This window comes from Opisthocomus hoazin, chromosome 6 (assembly GCF_030867145.1).
Source record: "Opisthocomus hoazin isolate bOpiHoa1 chromosome 6, bOpiHoa1.hap1, whole genome shotgun sequence".
NCBI classification, from domain to species: domain Eukaryota; kingdom Metazoa; phylum Chordata; class Aves; order Opisthocomiformes; family Opisthocomidae; genus Opisthocomus; species Opisthocomus hoazin.
Window position 1 is genome coordinate 6962836 of NC_134419.1, and position 22262 is coordinate 6985097.

General features: G+C 43.8%; 1 protein-coding gene across 4 annotated transcripts in view; it reads left to right on the forward strand.

The window, feature by feature from the left end:
• Window positions 1–22262, forward strand: part of LRP8 (LDL receptor related protein 8) — a 198359-nt gene that overhangs the window by 109919 nt on the left and 66178 nt on the right. For all 4 annotated transcript variants that reach the window (XR_012764382.1, XR_012764383.1, XM_075424452.1 and 1 more), the window contains exon 3: window positions 9447–9569. Coding sequence is in view for 2 of the 4 variants with exons in the window: in XM_075424452.1 (XP_075280567.1) it covers window positions 9447–9569 (123 nt within the window). In the remaining 2 variants the exon portion in view is untranslated. The remainder of the gene's footprint in view (window positions 1–9446; window positions 9570–22262) is intronic.

The following is a 22262-nucleotide window of genomic DNA, read 5'->3' on the forward strand; positions in this document are numbered from 1 at the left end:
CTGCCAGTACCTGAAGGGGCCTACAGGAAGGATGGAGAGGGACTTTTCACAAGGGTGTGTAGTGACAGGAGAAGGGCGAGTGGCTCTAAACTAAAAGAGGGCAGATTTAGATTAGACATTAGGAAGAAATTCTTCACCATGAGGGTGGTGAAACACTGGAACAGGATGCCCAGAGGAGCTGTGGATGCCCGCTCCCTGGCAGTGTTCCAGGCCAGGCTGGATGGAGCTCTGAGCAACCTGGTCTGGTGGAAGATGTCCCTGCTCATGGCAGGGGGGTTGGAACCAGATGATCTTCAAGGTCCCTTCCAACCCAAACCATTCTATGATTCTATGATTCTGTAATTTGGGGATATCAAGAATTTTCAAGCTCCAGGCACTGCATTCAGCACAGTGTCAGCCTGGCTGGAGAGTCCAACACTCGTGGTCACTCCCAAGTTTCCAAGTCTGGGGAGTTTTTCACTGTTTTTGTGTTCCTCTGGGAACATTTTTGTATCTCTGTGACCATCCTGTTGAACAACAGTATTTATAGGTGCCTCCTTGAGGCATATAACTCTGACTCAGGTGAGGGTTATGAAACCTACATTGAAAACAGACATTGTAGGGTGTCATAAAAACATCTGCATCCACTTTTGCACGGAGACCACTGAGGCCAGTAATTATTCATACACTTTGGTGATATTTCGTCAGGGTAGAATATTTTCTAGCGTTAAATTCCCAGAAAAAGAAAGACAGAATAATGTCAAGTGCCTCTTGAGGAATTTGCAGACGTCCTTCATAGTGGAATGACATACATGTAGGTGCCACCTAAGAGCTTGTGTCTTGCAACAATGTCTTGCTGCTTGTTAAAAGAAAGCAAAACAAACTCCGAAGCAGACAGGCAAAGCTGGCAATTCTGTCAGCAAAAGTCAGCGTGGATGAGCTTTAGTCGAAGAAATATTTAGAAACAAACTGGTAACTCGGAGCATACCAAGTCCTTTGAAGGGGCCGTGACTGCAGCAATATGGAGTTCTGGAAACACGTTCAACTTCCACAGCAGAACAATGGTTGCTCTTTTCCGTAAAGAGGAAATTCTGTCTTGGGCTTACAATACCTCGCTAGCAGATGGGGCTGAAAGATGTGGTTCAGATCCTTGGCTATGCCACAGATTTGCTGCATGACCTCTGGCATGTCATTTGATGTCTCTGTGTCCATGTACCTGTAGCTGAGGACGTGCATGACTTGCTCGTCTCAAGTCCTCAGATCTCTTGAGTCAGAGGAGCAAGCTTTCTGATAGTCTTTTTGTAGAGTACTTTTATACTCGTAGAATCTTTGCTGCAATAAGAATTACATTTTCTGAAGCCTGACCCTGTCTGTACGCTCGCCAACCTCCTTGTCACTGTTGCTGCTGTATGAGAATGCGCGTCGGCGAGATGTTGTCAGTGGGCATGTTTTGACACTGAGTGGCAGGTACTTTGCGCACCTGCCAACGTGCCACATTGCGGTGAGGCTGAGCGGTAGCATCCAGAGGTGACTGCGGGCTGGACAGGGTTGCCAGCCTATTTCTGAGCAAAGCTGGGGGTGTGTTTAGGATGGTGATAGGAAAATCTGTCCCTTCTTCCCCCTTCCTCTGCAGAAGGACACGATTTTTCAATTTACAAGTAGAATGGGGGGAGGGGGGGGTTGGTTGGTTTTTGTGTGGATTTGCTGTTTGTTTTTTTTTAAAACTCCAGACACTTGAGCGCTGAGGTGCTGTGGGTTACTGGAGAATAGCAGTGAGAAAATTGTCACAAAACCTGGTTTTGTGCAGATTAAAAGATCACTGATGCTTTACAAGCGGATCTTAAACAAACAAAAAAAACCTGAGAAAGGTGAAGGGAAAAGGGAAATGGAGGGAGCAGATGTCAGAGGGAGCCTTGCCCAGAGGAGCGTGTGGTACGTTCCTCTGAAGGGACGCAGTGCCTGAACCTCCATCTGGGCTGTTCCCAGCTGTGAAGCTCCCCAAAACAAAGTCCCAGAGCCCTGCCGAAGCCTTCGAACTCCAGAGGAGAACTTGTCTTGCATACCCAAGCAATATGTTTGACAGACCTCTAATGCCCTTGAAGGAGCACGCCAGTCCAAGTGCTTGTTTGTCCTTGAGTTCTCTTCTGGGATTTCTACTTTTCCTACTGGTGAAGCATGGTTTGTAGGGACAAATGCTGCATTCATTAGACCAACTTGTGTATTTGGAAAAAAAAACAGAGGAACTTTTGAGTGTACAGTCCCTTCTTGAAGTCTGGAATGGCAGTGGCAACCTGAGGACAGGTTGGGAAAAATTTTGTTCAGTTTTGCCGTGATTACACAAGTAAACGTAGCAGTGAAGGCACGTATTTGTTAGATGAAGTCACTTCAATTTCAGACATGAGAACAAAATGCTGTTTCAGCGTTCTGTATTTTCCATAGCTTTGCATAACTTGCGATGAGGTGCTGCCATTTTCCTCATGTTAAACTCAGTGTCAAACGTGAAAATGTATTTAATTAATTCTAAATAGGATGGTTATGTGTATTAGCACTTAAGATGCACAAAGGTGGATACCTTTGATACTAATAAAAAGTCACAGGTGACATCTCTTTTTCTCTTCTGAATTTAATTTATTTGATTTGATTGATCAGAGGGGCTAGTTTACACTCAGCTGCTGTGTGTTTTGGTTACTGTAGTAGCAGCTTCAAGCAGTCCCGACCCCTCTGACTGCACTTCTGTCAATCGGGCATTGTTTTCTGGGCTAGTTCAGGGGGTCCTGGGGAGAAGTTTCTTTAAAATGTGTTTCCTGTGGAGTATCAAAGGGAGCATGGTCTGTGTCTGAGCAGCGGCTGTTTGAGGTGATCTGATTAATCTTGCTTTATAAATGTAACTGCCTGCTGAGATGGCAGCGTCAAAAAAAGTGGCCAGATTCAGAGAGTGGCTGAAGATTCCCTTTCATTACTTCAAGGTGTCCGTAGTCGTCTGAAAATTAAAAGGACTTGACCGTCCACATCCGCTAGGATTTCCTGCCGTTTCAACTCTCGGATCTTGCAGTTGCCATTTTGTAGCTGCAAACCAACACGTTCCTGGGATTTCCCATGCCGAGGATCTGGCCGTGAGTGGCCACCGCTGCCCGTGCCGTAGCCCAGGCAGAGGTGCTGCCGGTGGGGTCAGGCTGGGTGGGTGCCCAGAGCCGGGGCAGCCAGGCCCGGCCAGGGCCGGAGCGCTGCTTGCCGCCTGCTGTGCCCAGGAATCATGGTGGGGTGGGTTGCCCCACACTCCCAGTTACGCTTCCTCCTTTGTGAAATCGATACCACGCCGGTCAGCAGCGGGAATGGAGAGTACACAGGCTGCAGTGGTGTCAGATGTAGGTTAGGATTTTCAAATCTCTTTAAGAGGACTAAGACATGCTTTGGGTGTATAACCTGGCCGAAGGATTTGGGATCAATTCCGCAGACTTCTATTGAAGGGCAGGGACGCTGACAAAGTACGTGGTTAGAGCTCAGTCTCCTGCTCCAAGAATTTTCTGGATTTGGGAGTGTATATCAAGTTTGCAGTGAACCTAACTTCAAATTGAAAAATAAATAAACAAATAAATAATGTGCTTTCTTGTATTGCTGGGAATTTTTGTTTGAGAGTGGCGCCCGCAAAGTCATGGTGGCTGTGTTTGCGGTCGGGAGTTGACTGAGGTTATAAAGTAAAAATGACTGCTGTCAATGTTGTGTAGCCCAGAACCTCTCTGGAGCTGGACCATGAGCCCAGCCCCTACCTTTCTCATGGTAAGCAGAAAACCTCAGTGGGCCCAGCAAATGGTTCAGCTGGGGTGTATTTTGCTCACTGTGAGGCTGGATTAATTGAGGTCCTTAAGAAGTGCAGAGTGAGCCATAATAATGATGTTTTTTGTTCTGGGAAGAGCTAACTTGTGTCCTGTGTTACACTTCAAGCTGCCGTTGGCACCTCTCGGGGCTGACTGATGGCGATGGTCTGTGTTAAGCTCCTGAACTCGTGTGATGCTGCTTTGCTTCTTCTCGTATGGAGTCTTGTCAGCGGCTCTGATAAGCCACTGATCAAAGTTGCCATTGAAGTTTCCCAGCATGAAATGAAACCCTGTTTTATGAATTTCAATTTCTCTTTCTGGCCTGCCATCATCTTCCCATTCTCACATCCTACAGGGTTGTGCTATTTCACTCCTGCGGAAGGATCACAGCAAAACTTGCATTGTATGGCCTTTTACTTTATTGGATTTTATTTTTACAGCAGCTCGGGTGAAACTAGTTTATGCAAGAAGGCTGAATACTGGCTGAAAATGAGAACAGATAAACGGTTTATCCGGAGGTCTGGCGTAGATTCAGAAGCTAAAATAGGAGCAGGATCTGTGTAAAGGGATGAGGGCAGCGGAACAAATGAAACCAGTTTTCAATGGTTTTGGTGTCTCGGGGTTTTGGTCATTTGTTCTTGAATTGCCAACTGCCTTCTTCCCGCTGCAATAAACCGACCTCGGGCGTGAGATGCAGAAGCTGCACAGCCCCAGCTGGCTGCCAGCACGTGCTGCAGACTGGCCCAGCGGCCACTTTCTGTCCTCATCTCCCTCTGCTGAGCTGCAATTCTGATTGTTCTCTGTTCAGCTGCTAATGTTATGAAGGACGTGTTGTAGGAGTAGACTTATTTTTCACTACTTTCCCCCCTTTCTGAATTGGTGGAGACTGGCCAACAGTTACTGAGGGGGGCAAACAGGGAGAGAACACCGTTGGCGGGGTCTTCGTGGGTTGACACGCAACGATGCTCTCGGCAGCCTGGTTTTCTTTCTGGATACGCAAGCCAGAGTTTGAACAAACCTCTTACCTAAAAATCCTGTGTTTAGAGTCTGTTATTTCTACGTAGGGGTTCATTTGCTTAGGAGGGGAAAAAAAAAATCTTTAACTGTCCGTTACAGGCAAATTGTAATTGGAAAATGTGCTTTTGTGTGTGCTTTTACATCACTGCTGCTGTTGAACAACTACAGCTTTGCCCACAGAACTGTTGATGATAAGAGAGGAACATGTTCACTCTGCTTTTCAGCTGTGTTGGTTTGGGAAAATGAGGAGTAGCAAAAGAAGAAACTATTGTAGAGTGGTGTATTGCTTAGTATTACAGATGTGCAAAATAAGAAGAAACAAGAGACATGAATTAGAAATTGAATCACAGAGGGCCTGGTGTATCATAAAGAGTAACTGTAAAGATGTTCCTGCCCCATAAAGCCTCTAGAACTAAGGCAAAAGTGAAGTGAGGTTAAATGAAGTGACTAGGGGCTCATGAGGGCAGTGGGAGGATATTGGATTTTATTAGAAAGAGGAAGAAAGAATAAATCCTGGACCTTTCAATTAGATTCAGATACCTGTTTGGCTCTAGGGTCAGGGATTTGACCTTTCAGAGAAAGGTATTTTTGGAAGTTAGAAGTCACATTTCGATCATCCAGTCCCTGCTGCTAACCAGTACAAGATCTGTTCCTTTTGGTATAGATTTATTTCCTCCAGTCTAATTATACTTATCCCAAATGATTGCATTTTTATGAATTTCCTCTAGAAATGTTCGTACTCTAAACCAGTCTCCCTGGGTTCTCTGCTTTTAATTTGCTGCAGGGATGAACCCTGTATCCTTACTTACTTGCAGTTCAGGATAAGAGATGTGAGCAATGGAAAGGAAAAGGACATTTTGCTAAATGAGGGACCATTTTGGTTTGATGCAGTTTAGTTTTAAATTCAGCATGTTAGGATATTGTTCTGTCATGGCTGGAAAAAGTTGAAACCTTCTTTTTCCCCCCTGCCGTTCATCCTGGGCGAAGAGAAGCAGGAATGTCTTCCTTTGACCCAGCCTGCCTGTGGAGAGCTGCCCGAGCCAGGGCTCGTCGCATGTGGGAGCTGAGCCCCGTGGTCGCACAGGCGCCTGCTTCCACCCTGGAGTTTCTGACGTATCTGTCCGGCCACAGACGCGAGAAAGGAAAAGCAGGTACCAAAGGCAAATCAAGCAGTAGTCAAAGGAAAGGCAGCCTCTTTGGTGTCCCTCTCTGCATTCAGGCAGGGGAGAAGATGAAAGGCTCTGCATACGCTTCAGCAGCCTTCTCTTTTCTTGTTCCAGGTATAGGTTTGCCCCCCGAGGAGCAGAGGCGCAGGGATGCTGTGACTACTTACTCTTGTTTGTTTATGTTCATTCTGAAGAGACGTGAGCAGAGCTGCCTGGGCTGCTTACGGCAAAGGAAATGGATCTCAGGGGAACAATTGATTCTGCTTGGCTATTTCTGAGCCAGGTGAAACCATAAAATGAACCTGTGTCCTCCCCGTTGTTTAAGAAGGGTGTATTTATTTATTTATTTCGCATTTTAATGCACCACTGACAATTTATGGTGTGAGCCTTAATGAATTTTTAATAGAGAATTGATAGAAGAAAGGTGTATAACATGGGAGATTCATAGAAAAAGTTATCAAAATTGAAAAAGGAAGAAAAAGACAGAGAGCTGATATTTTAATCATCTGCTCCCTGCCTGCATTGTGATCCCAGAGACATGACGATTGAGTGCCAGAAGGTGAATCTGGTTGGGAATGAAGTGATTCCAGTCTCGTGTTAGAGGTGAGAAATGAGACAGTGCTTCGGTATGCTCGCAGTTTGAATAATCTCGGTTGCTGTTTGCAACATGGAGCAGAGTTTATTGGAATTAAGACAATCTGCAGAGCCATGACCCAATGTGTTAGAGAGGAACAGTAGTAAAAAATAATAACAAATAACATACAGTATATAAAATATAAATAATAGAAAGAAGAAATAGTAGAAGTAAATATGATAAACATTGAAAGGTTTGAGCTCCCCCTCCCTTAATCCTGCCCCTTTAAGATGTTAGACAGTTCAGATTCAAACAAAGGACCAAATGCGTTTGTATCCTGCTGATGTATCTGGCAGGGCACTGTTGGACCTTTGGGTGGGCGTGCGGACAGGGTGACGCTTTTCAGTTAGGCCACTGCTGGTGAGCGGTTATGCCCAACTTCATTTTGCGAAGAGGAGCGGCACTCGAGGAGCACGTTAACACCTTCCAAACGACGCCCTGGGACCCTCAGTAATGCTTTTCTCCCCCTTTAGTGAATCCTGGCAATCTATTAATGGTGCTGCCGAAGAGCAGCGTCAAGGGAACAAAGCAATCAGTGCCACCATCTGCTGTGAGCAGGTTGGCCATGTTGAAGGGAATGCCTGTTACTCTCCTTTTTGGGGCTGACCCCTTTGAGCGCGCTTGCGTCCACATGTCCCAGAAATAAGAGCGATCAGGGTGTTAGACTGATGGATGGAGAGAGGGGAGGTTTGTTTGGAGGTAGGAAAGGGGTTGTCTTAGTGCTTGGATCTCTAGAGAACGAGTCGAAGGACAGTTTTCCTATGGAAAGCGAGACATTAGGACGCTGAGAGAGATAGTGTAAAGCTAAATACATTTTCTAAATGAAGTTTCTTATGTCTGCAGTGTTGTACTACTTTCTGCTTTCTGGATGAAGATCTGATTGTTTCATTTGTAGACGCCGTAACCTTTCCCTAACGGCAGACAGCAGTATTTTACCCAGTCAGCTTCACAGCGAGCAGGGGAGCGCTCTGACTTGGCTTGTGCACGCACATCCTGTCTGTATCTGGTCAGAGTTTCTGACCATTAAACACACCAGAAGTGGTGGTCACTAGCCAGTTTCACAGGCTGTGGTTTTCTAACCGGAGAGGTTCAGGAGGAAGTCTGTTCCTCCAGACAACGGATGTGCAGCGTCTTTTCAAAATCAGACTGGATTCTTAGTATGACTGGTCTCTTGTAAAATTCTTGGTCTATGTGGGGTTGGATTTTTTTCCTATGTTAGTTCATAATATCTGGTTCTGAATGACTAAAGAGAAAATTGTCTTCCCCCTCCCCCCGAATCTGGCTCATTTAGCAACAGAAGGGGAGTAAATGTATCTGCTCTTTATACAGTGCATCCTGAGAGATTGTCCAGCTGCTCAGTGATGCTCTGCAGTGTTTTCCTGCTGGATGCCTGTTCAGGGAAGCTGCATGTTTTGTGTAATGAGTACTTGATTTCTGCCATGTGAGACATGGCACCTCACACAGTAATGTTCCTTGTTTCCTACATGGGCACATGACCTGTGTTTAATACGACTCCCTCCCTGACAGCAGCTCTCATAAGAAAAAAAGAAAGGGAAAAAAAAAATCAAACACTGGAGGCTTATTTGTTTTGTTTAATGATTTGAAAATGTTTGCTGGAAGAAATATTGATGTAGCAATGATGTGTGCACATTACTTATATCAGGGAACAACTGTCAAGCTCAAACCTCACCATGAGGGCAGCTGAGCAGTGGAACAGGTTGCCCAGGGAGGCTGTGCTGTCTTGTTCTTGGGAGTTTTTAAGACCAGACTGCATAAAACCCAGAGTAACCTGGTCTGACCTCAGAGCTGACCCCATCTTGAGCAGGAGGTTGGGACTTGATGACCTCCTGAGGTCCTTTACTACCAGAATTTTCCTGTGATCCTATTAGGTTCTGAGCAGCTTTGTAGAGGGAAGAAACAGGTCTTCTCCCCACCACCACTTCCTATGGAAATTGATCCCTAACAAAGGTAGATACCAGTTAGCCACAGAGTCTTATGCTGCAAGGGTGGTAACACTGAGCCTGACTCATGACTCCCGTGGCATGGCTGTTCAGTCCAATTCCTAGCAGAAAAGCCACTAAAATCACCATTGCAGAAGCAGTGAGTGAGTGGTGATCACATGGATGCTGAGGCCAAGGACTGAAGGGGCCAGATATCTGTAGATTACTTTCTACTGCAGATGAAAGATGCTGATTTGTATTACAGGGCATTGGCTGTGCTGCGCCGCCAGCACAGAGGAATAGACCAATTAATTACTTGAATTCATGCCTTGCATCTTTTTCAAGCCCTAGATTAATGCAGGCAAAGCAAGGAGCGCAGAGTAGTTGACATTTAATGAAATAATTTTTAGTGTTTGGAGGAGTGCTTTATGATCATCTACTATGGTGACAGATGTACTAAAAAGCCATAAATAGATTGCATAGATAAAAACATTATTACTTAGATTATAGTACTCCAAAGATGAGACTTGTTTGTCTTACCTGTCTGTAAATCATGCAGCACGCATTCAGTTCCATGTAGGCAGCAGCTTTTTGTAGTAAAAGCCTCACAAAATTATTTTGAAAAAGAACATCCCTGTTTTTTGAATGTCTGGAAAAAGGCATAGAAGAGTGAATCCATGTTAAATAATGGAGGTAGAAGAGTTCTAGCGAGAAGAAACACCCATCTTTGGTATCCGTTTGACTCTGTCATGAAGAAGCAATGCTGAGTGTGAAATGAATCCTCTCAATATGGGGCAGTCAGTGTCATCCTTAGTGGGACTGGATGCAGTGAACGTCTTCTGCACTGCTTATGCTCATGCCAAGTACCTTTTTTTTCTTTTTTTTTTCCTCGCAGCAAAGAAAACTTGTGCCGAGTCGGATTTCACTTGTGACAACGGCCACTGCATCCCAGCCAGGTGGAAATGTGATGGTGAAGAAGAATGTCCTGATGGGTCAGATGAATCCGAAGCAGCATGCAGTGAGTAGCACGGAGAAGTGGTGTTTCGCAGACGTGTCATCTTATGAAAGCATAGAGAAATAGGAGGTGTTGTTCCCAACACTTCCAGGGTGATCTGTCAACTTTTGCTTCGTTAGGACAGAAATTAAAGACACAAAAGATTCAGGTCGCTCAAATCAGATGGTTGCCAAACTTTCAAATGTACCAGTACTCCAGACTGGTGCAGGCAGCACTACCTAGTGTGTATTTCTGTCTGTAAGGGAAATGAAAACGTCTCTAGCTCGGTTACATTTTATCTGGTTGTAGGGCTTGTGATCAGCAGCAGCGCACAAAGATTCACACTCACCTGGGATCAGGCCTTTGGAAACTCAGATTTGCAGGGAGCGGTTCTGTCACTACAGAGGAACTTAACAATGTTAGAGCATTGCTCAATTGCTTTATTTTATTTTTGCCTTCGAGAACAAATGAGGAAAAAAGTAGCAGATGAAAGATAAGCAACGTAAAATAACCAAAGCTGAGAGTAAGTATGACAGATGTTAACTGCAGGTAACACCTTTTAAAAACCCATTGATTCAGTCAGTGAAAGGAGATGCTTGATTTTTGTGTAGTGCATTTTATCTTGTACTTTTGACTGTCTGAGGAGATCCATTCACGCTCCGTTGTTATAGAACTGTGAAGGGTTGTCTAATGTGGAGCTGAAGGGAGTCCCAGGGATATTTTAATGAAAACTAACTAATATGTAGGCTTCTATCTGGGTGCTTGCTTATGTCTGCAGATTTGTTCTTGGACAAACCCAGAAGCTAGTACAAGCCATTCTATTGAATTTCCAGTCATGTACTTCACAATTATATTCTCATGAGTCAGAAGCAGTGTTGGAGGAAGAGGTATTTTATCGGATTTCATCAGAATGGGACACATGGAGGACTTAAAAATTAACCACACTTTTATTTTTAAGCCTAGTACCAGTCCTACTTTCTCCCTAATTAAGAAAGATGAATGCACTTCTCTGGCATAAAACGAATGGAATATTTTTTGCAGCCGTATGTGGGCTACAGAAAAAATTCCTTCAGTAACTACATTAACATATTTATGTACTGTATATGTTGGTGTTTCACCTTGCATCCTCCTTAGTCAAAAGCCATCTTACTAATGTTGCTTCCGCTACCTGATTGTCTGGAGGGGGGCTGAATAAATAAGCAGCTCCGTTCCCTGCTGTCTCTCTGTAAATCTCCTGTCAGAGGCCATAGCATGGATTGTGTATAGGCCATGCAGTGCTAAGATCCCTGACAATTTCTCTTAATCGTCTTCCATTTCTTTTCTAGCCATTTCACCTGCCATTTTTACCGTACTTATTTCATTCTCTGGGGAAATCAGCCTTAAAACTTAAGTATAGCAGAAGAGACTTGACCTGAGCCTCTGATAGTTACAGTGCAAGACTGCTCTCCTCAGAGGAGAGTAATTTGTTCAGTTTTGTGTGATATTTCTGCTTGAAACCATCGAAGAGAGTGAAGTCTGCATTTCTGTGGTGGTTCTTCTGTTCAGAAAAGTAGATGGCCCTTGAAATGTCTCCCTGGTGCTAATGGGATTGGGCCAGTGTCACCTCCAGACAGGGAGAAGCTTGTTCCCATTCTGCAGTGTATGCCTAGCGGGTCAATCAGGAATTCCTTCTGAAGCTAGTAGTGCCTGTATGGACCAATCCTTAATTTCATTTTTAGATACAAGGGCTTTGAAACCAGGTCAAGAACTATGGCATATAACTATGCCGTATTTTATCTGTTTATAGCTGTCTCAGGCAGATTTACCAGGCTTTGCCTCAGCATAAGATATTTAGATTTTGTTACGAGTTTTAACCAAAATAGATCAATTTTTGTGTGATGGATGCATGAACTTGTGTCTCAACATTCACAGGATACTCGGTACAAGCCTGTGTCTGACTTTCAGCTAGCTCTCAACAGAAGTTTCTGTCTGTACCAGTTAAAAGTTTGCCTTTGAATCTTAAAAATGTCTGCAGCTAGAATTGTGGAAGTTTTCTTGTTTTATAGGATTATTCAGGTCTGAAGTTCACGCTTAATCAGATGAAGATCAAGTAGTTTTAATCTTATGACTGTTGATAGCTATAGGCTTTAATTTGCACAGTAAGGACATTCTTTCCAGATGTTTTGTATCCTTGTCAAAGTATTTGTCATCTCAAAAGCTGATCCGATCTGCTCTGTGAGGAAACAGGCATTACCAGGTTGATTCTAAGCACAGTGCTGGTTGTGGGGTTATTTCACATATATTTGCGGGTCTTCCTACCACCGTTGGTCAAGACAGCAGTGAGTTAGAAACCTGGTGGACTATTAAACAAAAAAATGGAGCGTGAGGCTTTGCTCTTAATTTGTGCCCTTCACATAAAAGGCCTAGCGCTTTGTGCATGTGAACGTTATTTAAGGGCGAAGAAGAGGCTGCAATGACAGCCAGAAAATGTACTGAGAGGCAGAATGTGTAGTTGGACATTCCTGTGTGGTCCCTCCCTCCAGTCCCATTTTCTTTCTCACTGATGAAAGCACGGCTGAACGTTCTCCCTGTGGCTGAGGAGCGGCTGCAGGCCCCCGTGGCTCTCGGCTTTTCCTGCTTAGAAATGCAGCACAGCCCTTTGGAGAAGTCTGGAGCTTTGGAGTTTCCCTAGGGAAGGGGCAGGTTGGGAAATGGAGATTTCTCACCTCTGGCAAGACCAAACTGCTTTATAAAAGCGATTGCTTTCAGACAGGCCACATAATTGCCAGCACCTCTGCTAGGATCCAGGGTTTAGTGATTAGTGCAACACTGAGATATTGTCCATAGCCCATTTGAGCTAGGGAGGTTAAAAGTGTTGATACTGCTGACTATTGCATTTTAGGAGTATTTCTAGCTTAGAATGTGATCAGAACAGGGCAGCTCCTCTCAGCGTCTAGCCACCTGCTAAACAGCTTTTTATTTTCTGAATGCTTTTGTGGTGGGGTTTTTTCATACATTTTGTGCTCTCTGATTGATAGTTAGAGATGTTGTGTCTCCGTCACTAATGCTCAGTTAAAGATAAAAACTTGTGGTTGTTCTGTTTTAGGTAACCCCCTTCCAAAACCAAAAGAGTACGTTCCTTTTTCTGTTTCCCAGATCATTGAAGTTGCTCAGCTTTGTACTTAACCGTATCCTCTAGGGATGCTGCCCTTCCCCAGGTCTTCAGGACAGCGTGACCTGTCTTGTGTCGGATAGGTAAGATGGCATCACAGCTGGCCTGGCTTCTGTTGGACCTGTGATGTCTAGGGCTTCTTCTGCTATCCATGCAATTGGATAAACTGCATTGTCTTCAGACTACTGAATGTGGCTGGGAGTGGTAAGAGTAAGGAGATCTTTTTGAGTCCCATTTAATTCTCAACGATAGGACTTCTCCCCATTGTGGGTTTTGGTGTTAGTTGAAGGTCAATTATTTTCTAGCATGGGCTGATTTTGGAAGATGGTTATCCAGGCTTTTGGTTTGAAATGGACCTTTACGAATAAGAAACTGCTTATATTTCTTCATTTTTCTTAAAGCCAGATCCTTAACCTAAACATACTCTCACATCTATAGGTTTGTCCAAGTGAATTATTCATGTAACATGTGAGTGTCGCTCGCCACTAAACCTCAGTGTTCTGCCATCTGTCAGCATTTCAGTGCTGTTATCTGGCTGCTGAATTTATTTTGTCTCATTTTGTTTATATGAAGGTTTCAAAAAAATGTGTCCCCCTTTTCTGAAGCTATCTATTCAGGGGCATCCTGTGGGCTGGATCTGTTCTCTCTGAAGTCATCATTAGAAATATTGTCAGTTGGGGGGTGAGATGTGTTTTATTTTATTTTTTGTTTCTGTGTGGAAGCAGAATGAGCCCCTAAATCAAGAGAAGCAAAATGATGTGAACTCAGAAATTCATGCTGTCTGCAAGGGGCAGAAGGGACTGAGCTGACAGTATTAGAAGTTGTGTTGACTGAGGTTGGAGGAGGGGGGAGAGGGAAGAGGAATTTAATATTGAAGAGAAGAAAGTTATTTTGAGGAAAGTACTTAATAAATGAAAAGAAATGGGGTGGTGGGTGAGAGGGAAGAAAGAAACACCATTTAGCTGTGCTACAGCAGTGCTCCTTGTGGGGAAGGGGAAGAGCTGGTACTTGGGCATGGCAACATCCAGCCTCGTCTTCCTTGACGAGGAAGCAGCCTTTTTTTAGACTCAGCAATTGCCTGAATTAGGCCTCTGTTCAGGAAAGGTTGGCTGCTTGTGTGTACAGCAAGTGAACCGCTTTGGCCTTGCAGGACACACGTCAAGAAAATAGCCAGGGGAGAAGCAGGGCTGCTTCTCCCTTCCTGCTGTGAGGGAGAGCCTGGAGCGGGTACAGAACTGCCGTCGCTGGAGTGCTCTGAAATGATAATGGATTTCATCTTCATCGTGCCGGCTTGTTAGTATGCAAGGAGCTCCCCACAAATCGTTAAAAAGGATAGCAGAGTGTCTGGAAGTAGTGGGAGTCGAGTTAGGGCCTCTGTCAGCCTGCTGCCTGCAACCCCCACGTACCTCACCAGCAGCTGTTTTGAGATACAGAAAATATTTTTGACCTCAGAGTAGGCTCAAATGCAGAGGAGCTTAGAGTTGTTTGCTGCAAGGTTATACAGCAGCATGGCTCTGCCAGCTGCACGGAGGTCTTTCATAGCCTACACGTACTTTTTTCCCAATGCAAAGCCCACCATGGCCAGAGCCCCAGACTGATTTTTCATTGCTCTTCCTAAAAGCAACTCATCGTGACTTGGTGACCACCCTGGAGCTGTGGTGCAGCCGCTGCTGATGCACACAGGCCTTGCTTATGCATATGAAATGATTCCTCACTATTTTCCTGGCTAGTTTCTTGAAGCTGAGGGAGGGGGAAGGGAAGTAATTTTTCCTACTGAGCTAACAGAGACCTCCAGCAAAATGAATGTTATCCACCTAATGCTGTTCCAGCGCAGGTACTGAATCGTTCTGCTTTTTGACAAGAGAAAAAATTAAATTTCCCTCTGAAGTATTTTGATTATTTAACCAGTGACTTAAACACAAATTCTCTAGAGAAAAATAAAAAGAAATGCTAACAAACAGTAACAGCACTGATGGGAACACAAATTAAGGGGCTAGAGCAAGTGAAAATCTAAGCTGGCAAACTCTTGCCTTAGGACATTATATATATAATGAGATCGAGGAAAGCAGGCAGCATAAACTCACCACTTATTTCTTTATCAGATATGTGACATTTTCCTAGTTAAGAGCAGAAATTATTATACAGAAAGGTTTAGTAGGGTGTTACGAGGAAGAAAAAGAGAAAGAGAGACCTGAATTCATATTGCATTTAATAGGGGAATGATTTAATAGGGCAGGTTTAATAAGCAGCAGTCCTGGAAATAGATTTTTTAAATGGAAATGGAATATAAAATCAAACTCTGAATTGGTTTGAAATACAGTATCAGTTCAGACAGTCCTTTTTATTTTGACATACGTGTCATGAGTCGTTCAGGGAGATGTACCCAAACTTGACAGTTACATTTTTAATAGGCATTTTCCATGGTCCTAGGTACTTTGCGTGCTGCTGCTGTGCATGCTGATCTCTCGCAGTGCTGATCAGTTCTGTCCTCATTTTCTATGAAGTTGCCCAAATGCAAAATTCTATAACCGTTGGTAGTGCTGATGGTATTGCTCACCCCCCGATACAGAGCCCTCTTCTAGCTCCCCATTCACCCCAAAAGAGATTATGTCTCTACTGTTGTCCTTTGATCCAGATCACGTGCGTGACTGAATGGGTTTGGTGACATTACTGCACATTTGTGGAAAGTTGCTTAATAAACTGTTCCTTGTCCTTGGAGAATTTATCCTGGAGAAGGGCGGACTGTCTCATTCAGGGCATCACATACACTGGGCCGCTGAACTTCAAGTAGCAAAAGAAAAAAAAAACAGGCCACATCAGCCAGGCACAGCCAGATACCGGGTTATGGGACCTGGGGCAGTAACAGAGAGGATTTTTTTTTTCTTTTGTCCCCCCAACATTAAGAGCAGATCTGTTTGTCTGTATGTGATAAGATGGTGGGGAATTGTAGATGCAGTAGAACGTGTAAATTAAAGACTATTCTGTTGGATTACTTGGTTACCGATCATTCAGGAAATTGTATGAGGTGGTGATAATGTCAGATGTACAGGTGTGCACTTCAACAACACTCCCACTGCACTGTCTGGCTACTGCCAGCATAAAACGCAGCAGCTTCGACAGTCTGGTCACTGTCCCCCTGCAGTTGGTCCCCATCAGTGTCCCCGGTGGGCCCTTGGGAGCCCTGCTGAATTGCGGCAGCTGAGGACCGCACCCCAGGTTTCCACCGCATCCCAGGTTTCCACCACATCTGTAACACAAATAGAGGACAAGGTACAGGCTGTGGGAACACTTCTAGAGCTACAGGATCCTCCCAGCGACAAGGCACAAAAGAGGCAGTCTCATTTTCCAGATGCCCAGACTGGTTTGTAGGGCTAATGATGAAAGCTTTGAATTGTCAAGGTGATCAAATTTATTGAGACAGAATAAAATGAAAGCACCCCATGATCATCTCTCCATGAAGTCACGGAATAATTTAAGATGGAAGGGACCTGTGGGGGTCATCTAGTCCAATCTCCGGCTCAAAGTGGACCCCTGTCCTCATGTTTGACCACCCTCAGCGATGAAGAAAAAATCTCTGTATCTCACCAGAATTTTCTTTGTTGCAGGACGTGTCTGTCACCTCCCATCCTGTCAGTATGCACCTCTGAGAGCAGTCTGGCCCCATCTTCTCTAGGCCCTCCCATTTTGTCATCAAAGGCAGCAATAAAATCTTCCTTTAACTTTCTCTTCTGATGGCTGAACAGATGCTGTTCCCTCAACCTCTCCTTGTTATATAGTCTCTCATTTCAGATTATTTTGTCAGATAATTGGAAATGATGCAATGCTACAGCCGGCATATGGTTTTTGCATTGTTCAGTCACTTCTGTCAAAGCTTTACCACATCCAAAATACAACCTGAAAATTAATTCATTTTTATGTCTTTATTATGCTACTTAGCTTCCAAGTCTACTTAGCAGGAGGTTCCAGACTTGACCATGAGCCAGCAGTGTGCCCTGGTTGCCAAGAAGGCCAGTGGTATCCTGGGGTGCATTAGGAGTGTGGCCAGCAGGACAAGGGAGGTTCTCCTTCTCCTCTACTGTGCCCTAGTGAGGCCCCATCTGGAGCACTGTGTCCAGTTCTGGGCTCCCCAGTTCAAGAAAGATGAAGAGCTACTGGAGAGAGTCCAGTGGAGGCCTACGAGGATGATGAGGGGACTGGAGCGTCTGTCCTGTGAGGGAGCTGGGCTTGTTCAGCCTGAAGAAGAGAAGGCTGAGAGGGGACCTTATGAATGCTTATAAATATCTGAAGGGTGGGTGTCAGGAGGATGGGGCCAGACTGTTTTCAGTGGTGCCCAGCGACAGGACAAGGGGCAATGGGCACAAACTGAAGCAGAGGAAGTTCCATCTGAACATGAGGAAGAACTTCTTCCCTCTGAGGCTGACGGAGGACTGGAACAGGCTGCCCAGGGAGGTTGTGGAGTCTCCTTCTCTGGAGATATTCAAGACCTGCCTGGACGCGGTCCTGTGCAGCCTACTGTAGGTGACCCTGCTTTGGCAAGGGGGTTGGACTAGATGACCCACAGAGGTCCCTTCCAACCGCGAACATTCTGTGATTCTGTGATTCTGTGAAGTGTTTAACAGTACGCTAGAGATGGACAAGACTTGTTGAGGCCTCTGAGCAGACTCATAGTCTCCCTAAAGATGGTGGCTTATAGGCCAGTGCAGATTTTTAAAATCCTTTTCATCCAAAGTGTATATAACTCTTCAAATTCTCACAAATGTACCTTTAGTCCTGACTTAATCGTCCGATCTCAGCCAGCGTATGCTTGCTTTCCAAGTGCCTCTGGTTCCTTAACCTCTGTAGCCGCTTCGCATGCCTCCAGGTGTGTCCTTGCTGAGCAACCCCAAGCTGACCTCAGTGTCCCAAAGGACACAAAACCGTAGGGACTAACACAAGACGTCTCTGACAGGGTAGGGAACCAAAGCCATTTTTTCCTGCATCCTGTTCCTTTTCTTGAAGCGTGAAATTATCCTTTTACATCAAAGCAAATCCAGCGCACTCAGAGCCTAGCTGTGTATCCCTGTTAGCGGGAGAACTGTATCTGTGGCTCATGGGCAGAGAGTTACAGCTCCTGTCTGATGATTACATGGCTTTGGTGGTCTCAGCATTTTACTTACCTAGAGATGTAAATGAATTTAGGGTATGTAATGACTGTGCTCCAATTTTACCAGTGCTAAAAAGTTTAAAGTAATACCCGTTCAAAACTAAATGTGTTTTTGCTTTAAAGGAAGGTGGTTAGAGCTTGTATCTCAGAAGTGACCTTTTCAGAGGGCTGAGTCCAATAGGAAAACCAATGGAAAATACATATCAGGTCTTTTCTGATGTTTTTATTGTTCTTTTCTTAAGCAATGTTACCTGGTGAGACAGTCACTTTTTCAAGTAACATTGCAAGCTTTGACATTTGCAGTGTTCCTGTACCTCAGATCAACTTTGAGCTTTAGCTTGTTGACTGTTACAAGTACTTAAATGCTGGCATTTAAATATTTTTCCTATTGGTTTAATGCCTTCATGCAGTTCATAAACTGGAATGGTCATAAGAGGCCTTGATGCTGCCTTTTTATGGCTATAGTTAATCTTGCAGTTATTTCAATAGGAGAGAATAGCAGGAAAGTGAAAATTGAGCAAGTGAAGCTCTTGTATGTGTAATTATTTAACAGGCCATAAATATTGAACTAGTAAAAACTGAGGTTTTCAGAAAGACTCAAGCAGCTTTTCACTGCCTAGTGCTTTTGTTTTTTCTCTTGCTGCTTGCTTTCTGAAATTCAGATTACCTGATTTTTATATTTATATTTTTGCTTGTTTATTGTGAGTGGGAGCTCACGGTTGGTTTACTTACTATGGCTGATGTGAAAAGGAAATAATTTCTAGGAATGAAAGGCAAAACATAATTTGAAAATTGAAATGTTTTGCTAACTGAATGGAGCTGTATTGTACTGCAAGAGCACAGAAAGCAAATCCTTCCTCCTTTATTAAGCGGGTGAATTAAGGTGTGAGGAAAAGAAGTGAATATCAAATGACATTATTTTAACATTTTTCACATTTAAATAGCTTCGGTGTTTTAGTATCCTCATGAATTGCATCTTCAAGCTGTGAATTCTAGTTCCACCACCTCTTCCTTGATGTGTATTTTTCCTCTTTTTCTCCATTTCTACAGTTGCAGGATCATGTTTCTATTCAGGACAAACTCCCACTGAAATTATCTGCAGTTTTAATAAGGGCCTCGTGATACTCCATCCTGCTTCCTTGAGGATTAGGATCATGATTAAGACTGGTTTAATATGCAGTCGCTGCATGCTTTGGTGGATAATTTATGTAATTTAAACCTTGCACTGAAAATTTTTAATTCTCTGAAATGCTTTCAGTCAGATTGTGCTCTGGGGTGAGGCCTGGTCACTGGCAGCGCTGTCTGCACATGTGAGGACAGTGTGGATCTTCACCCTGTGCTTTTCTGGGATGCAGTGAGCTTCCATGGCTGCCGAGAGGCTGAATCAGGGCTTTGCTTTAGCAATAGCTTCTAGCCCCCTGTCTAGGGATGCTGTATGTGAAGTGACAGATTTCAGCTCACCCTTTCTGTCTTGTGTTTTAACGTATTAAAACATGTTAAGAATCCTTTGCATTAAAATACAGAGGACTTAGTAGCTTTGTTAGAGCAGACGTGCTTACATGTTCTGGTATGAATGGACTCATGACAGTTATTGCACCATTTTTCTGGCTTATACTGCTAGCGTAGTCATCTTACCATGTCATTTCAGTTCGCTAAGTGTACTGTTGTACAAGAGTCAAGATATTGTATGAAGACTGTGAATTCTCTGTTTTGGCATAGAGGTTGCAAACACTAATCATTTTAGCACAAACATAACCATGCTTCTCCCTTTTTTCTTGTACAGGGAGAAGCAGTCTAGCATGTTTGTCAGCAATTTCATTTCTAGTCACTGTGTGTGCATTTATATTGGTAAAGTTATACATGTGTATTTAGAAATGCACAGACACAACAAAATAATGGTATGCCATTCAAGCATTTCAGCAGGTGTTTTGGCCCTGTATGGGTTGTGAATGAGAAACAGCAATTCACATGCTGAATTATGCTAGAATTTATATGTTTCTGCTTCAGTTCCTGCCTCTGGACATGTTACAAGTGTCAAACCTGGAGCCGAGTTGTGTGAACCAGCGGGGATATTTGTAATGAAGTAAAGGTGTAGGTGGTAGGGGAAAGTCTTTTCTTCTCAGCCACAGGTCTCCACACCACTATTCTTGTGCAACAGCCTGAACGCATTCAATTAAAATTGCCATCTAAGCTTCCTATTCCATCCTCTGAAGAAGAAAACAGGTGGGGATTTCTTTGTATGTATATAAAAGATGAAATGTTCACTCCTAAGATAAGAAACACAATTATTTAATAGCAAGAGCAGCAGAGCCTTTTCAGACTTACTTTCTTTTGCACATATAAGAGTGAGGACATGTATTAAGTCTACAATTGTCTACTGAATCCTTTTTTTGCCCTGGGTTCTTTATGTTCTGTTGGTCCCTTTGAGCAGGAATTCATTTGTTAATACCTTTAACACCTCAGAAGAGTTGTCACTTGAGCATGAAAAAGCAGCGTCTTCACTCAGTGTGCACTGAGATCTGGATGAGGCCGTTGCCTCCCTGTGGCCATCCAGCTGGTACCAGCAGCGGTGCAGGATGGCCTCCTTTCAGCTGCTGTGGGCGCTGAAGACAGTGTAAAGCAGAGTGTGATGCTGCACTTAATTTTTCCTCTACGGTATGAATTTTTAAAAAGTCCTAGGTGCTGTTTGATGTACTTGGATCCTTTGATAGAACAGAGAGAATACACTGTAATGGCCGATAAAAGGTGAAATACCAATATGTTGCAGCATACTTAGACAAGCTTTTCATTTGGATTAAAAAAAGGTGCAGGCTTCAGGTAGCACGAAAAAATGTTTTACAATTAATTCTGGCAGTTTCCTGGAGAGTGTATAATTTTTATTTTCACAATTGTTATCACTCATTTTCACAGCTTTCATTAGGTTTGCTCATCTAGGGACCTTTAGTGGCTTTATTTTTGCTATTGATAAGAAGCACTTTTGCAACCATAATCTCTTTCACAAATGGGTATGGTCTCAATGCTACTCAGCTCCTTGATCCTTTGTATAATTTTGTCCCTGTAGTGTTCTGTGGGGCTTTTTCCTCCCTGTTTTGATTAGAATTGGAGTAATCTCTGTGAACGAGAGAAAGAAAATGAGCCTGGGAAGAGGGAAAATGAAAGAGCAGCTGCTGATACAGAGGCTCAGAGAGCCGCACGGGCGTGTTGGACACTTAGCCACAGTTGGGAGACTTCTGAAGAGGCTGTGTTTTCATTGCTGTTTGTAACCCGTGGGCTCTCGATGGAGCCCAGCGTGTGGTCTGTGAGCGTTCCTTCTTCCCAGCGCCCAGGCTACAGAATTGCTTCTTGATTAGCCAGAGAGAGAAAGGGAAGGAGCCAGCACGCACATGTGCACTTGTACATGAACCCCCTAGTCTCCTTTATACTCTTGAGCATCCGGAGAAGTGGTGCTGCCTCCACTGGCCCGATCTCTCCTGAAATACTGGTACATATGTGGCTGTCCTGGGCTGGCATCAACTGCAGAGCCCCTGCTCTGCTGACAAAACCCAGCTGTTTGGGGAAAAAGTGGTGACTATTCAGTTAGTAGCCTGGCATGGTCGATAACTCCCATTATGGACTCCTCCCTATGTCTCTGACCTCTCTGGCCATGTGTTTAATGATATTCCAGCTTTTCAGAGCAGGAATTGAAAAGTTGCTCTGCTTATCAGGTACCTGTTAGTGCCACTGCCGATGTTTCGGTTTTAAAATGTTTGATTGCTGGCATGCTTGGAAGCAGCGTGTTAATCAAACCGTTTGTTTCAGCTGGAGATGATTGGAGGAAATCAAGATTAAAAGCTATTGGTAAAATTTTCTGATCTTCTAGATTTATCAGAGTACACCAAGTTTTCATATAGTTTATGTAAAATGAAAAAACCCCACCCTCCAATAATAGATTTAATTAAATTAATCTGTGAGGAAAAATTAAAGTAGGCTTTGGAAGAGGTAATTCAAATCTCTCAACCAGTCAGATACAATGTTTTGTTTTGTACAAAGGAAAAACGTGTCTAAGTTTTTAGTAGGGCTTTTGATTATTTTAATCAATGGTTTCTTCCCAGCTTGCACAGTATGCTCATTTATAAGAAAAAGCAATGCTGCGGAAGATCACAATAGAACAATCTATGGTGTTTCTCATAATTAAAGTTCCATTCTGTTTCCATAATTACCTCACTGCTTATCTGATGTGAAACTCAGAGAAACAGTTCCCGATCCATTATGTTCAAGCCAGGCAGCAAACTAAACTGCTTTTAAGGGAATAAAGAAACATTGTCAATCTTAAAATCACATTTTTAAATACTTTTTGCACTTAACTACTCTACTATGAACCCCTTCTAAATTGTACTTCGATAACCACCAAGCACTTTAGAAACCGTGATTAAACTCCGTGGTT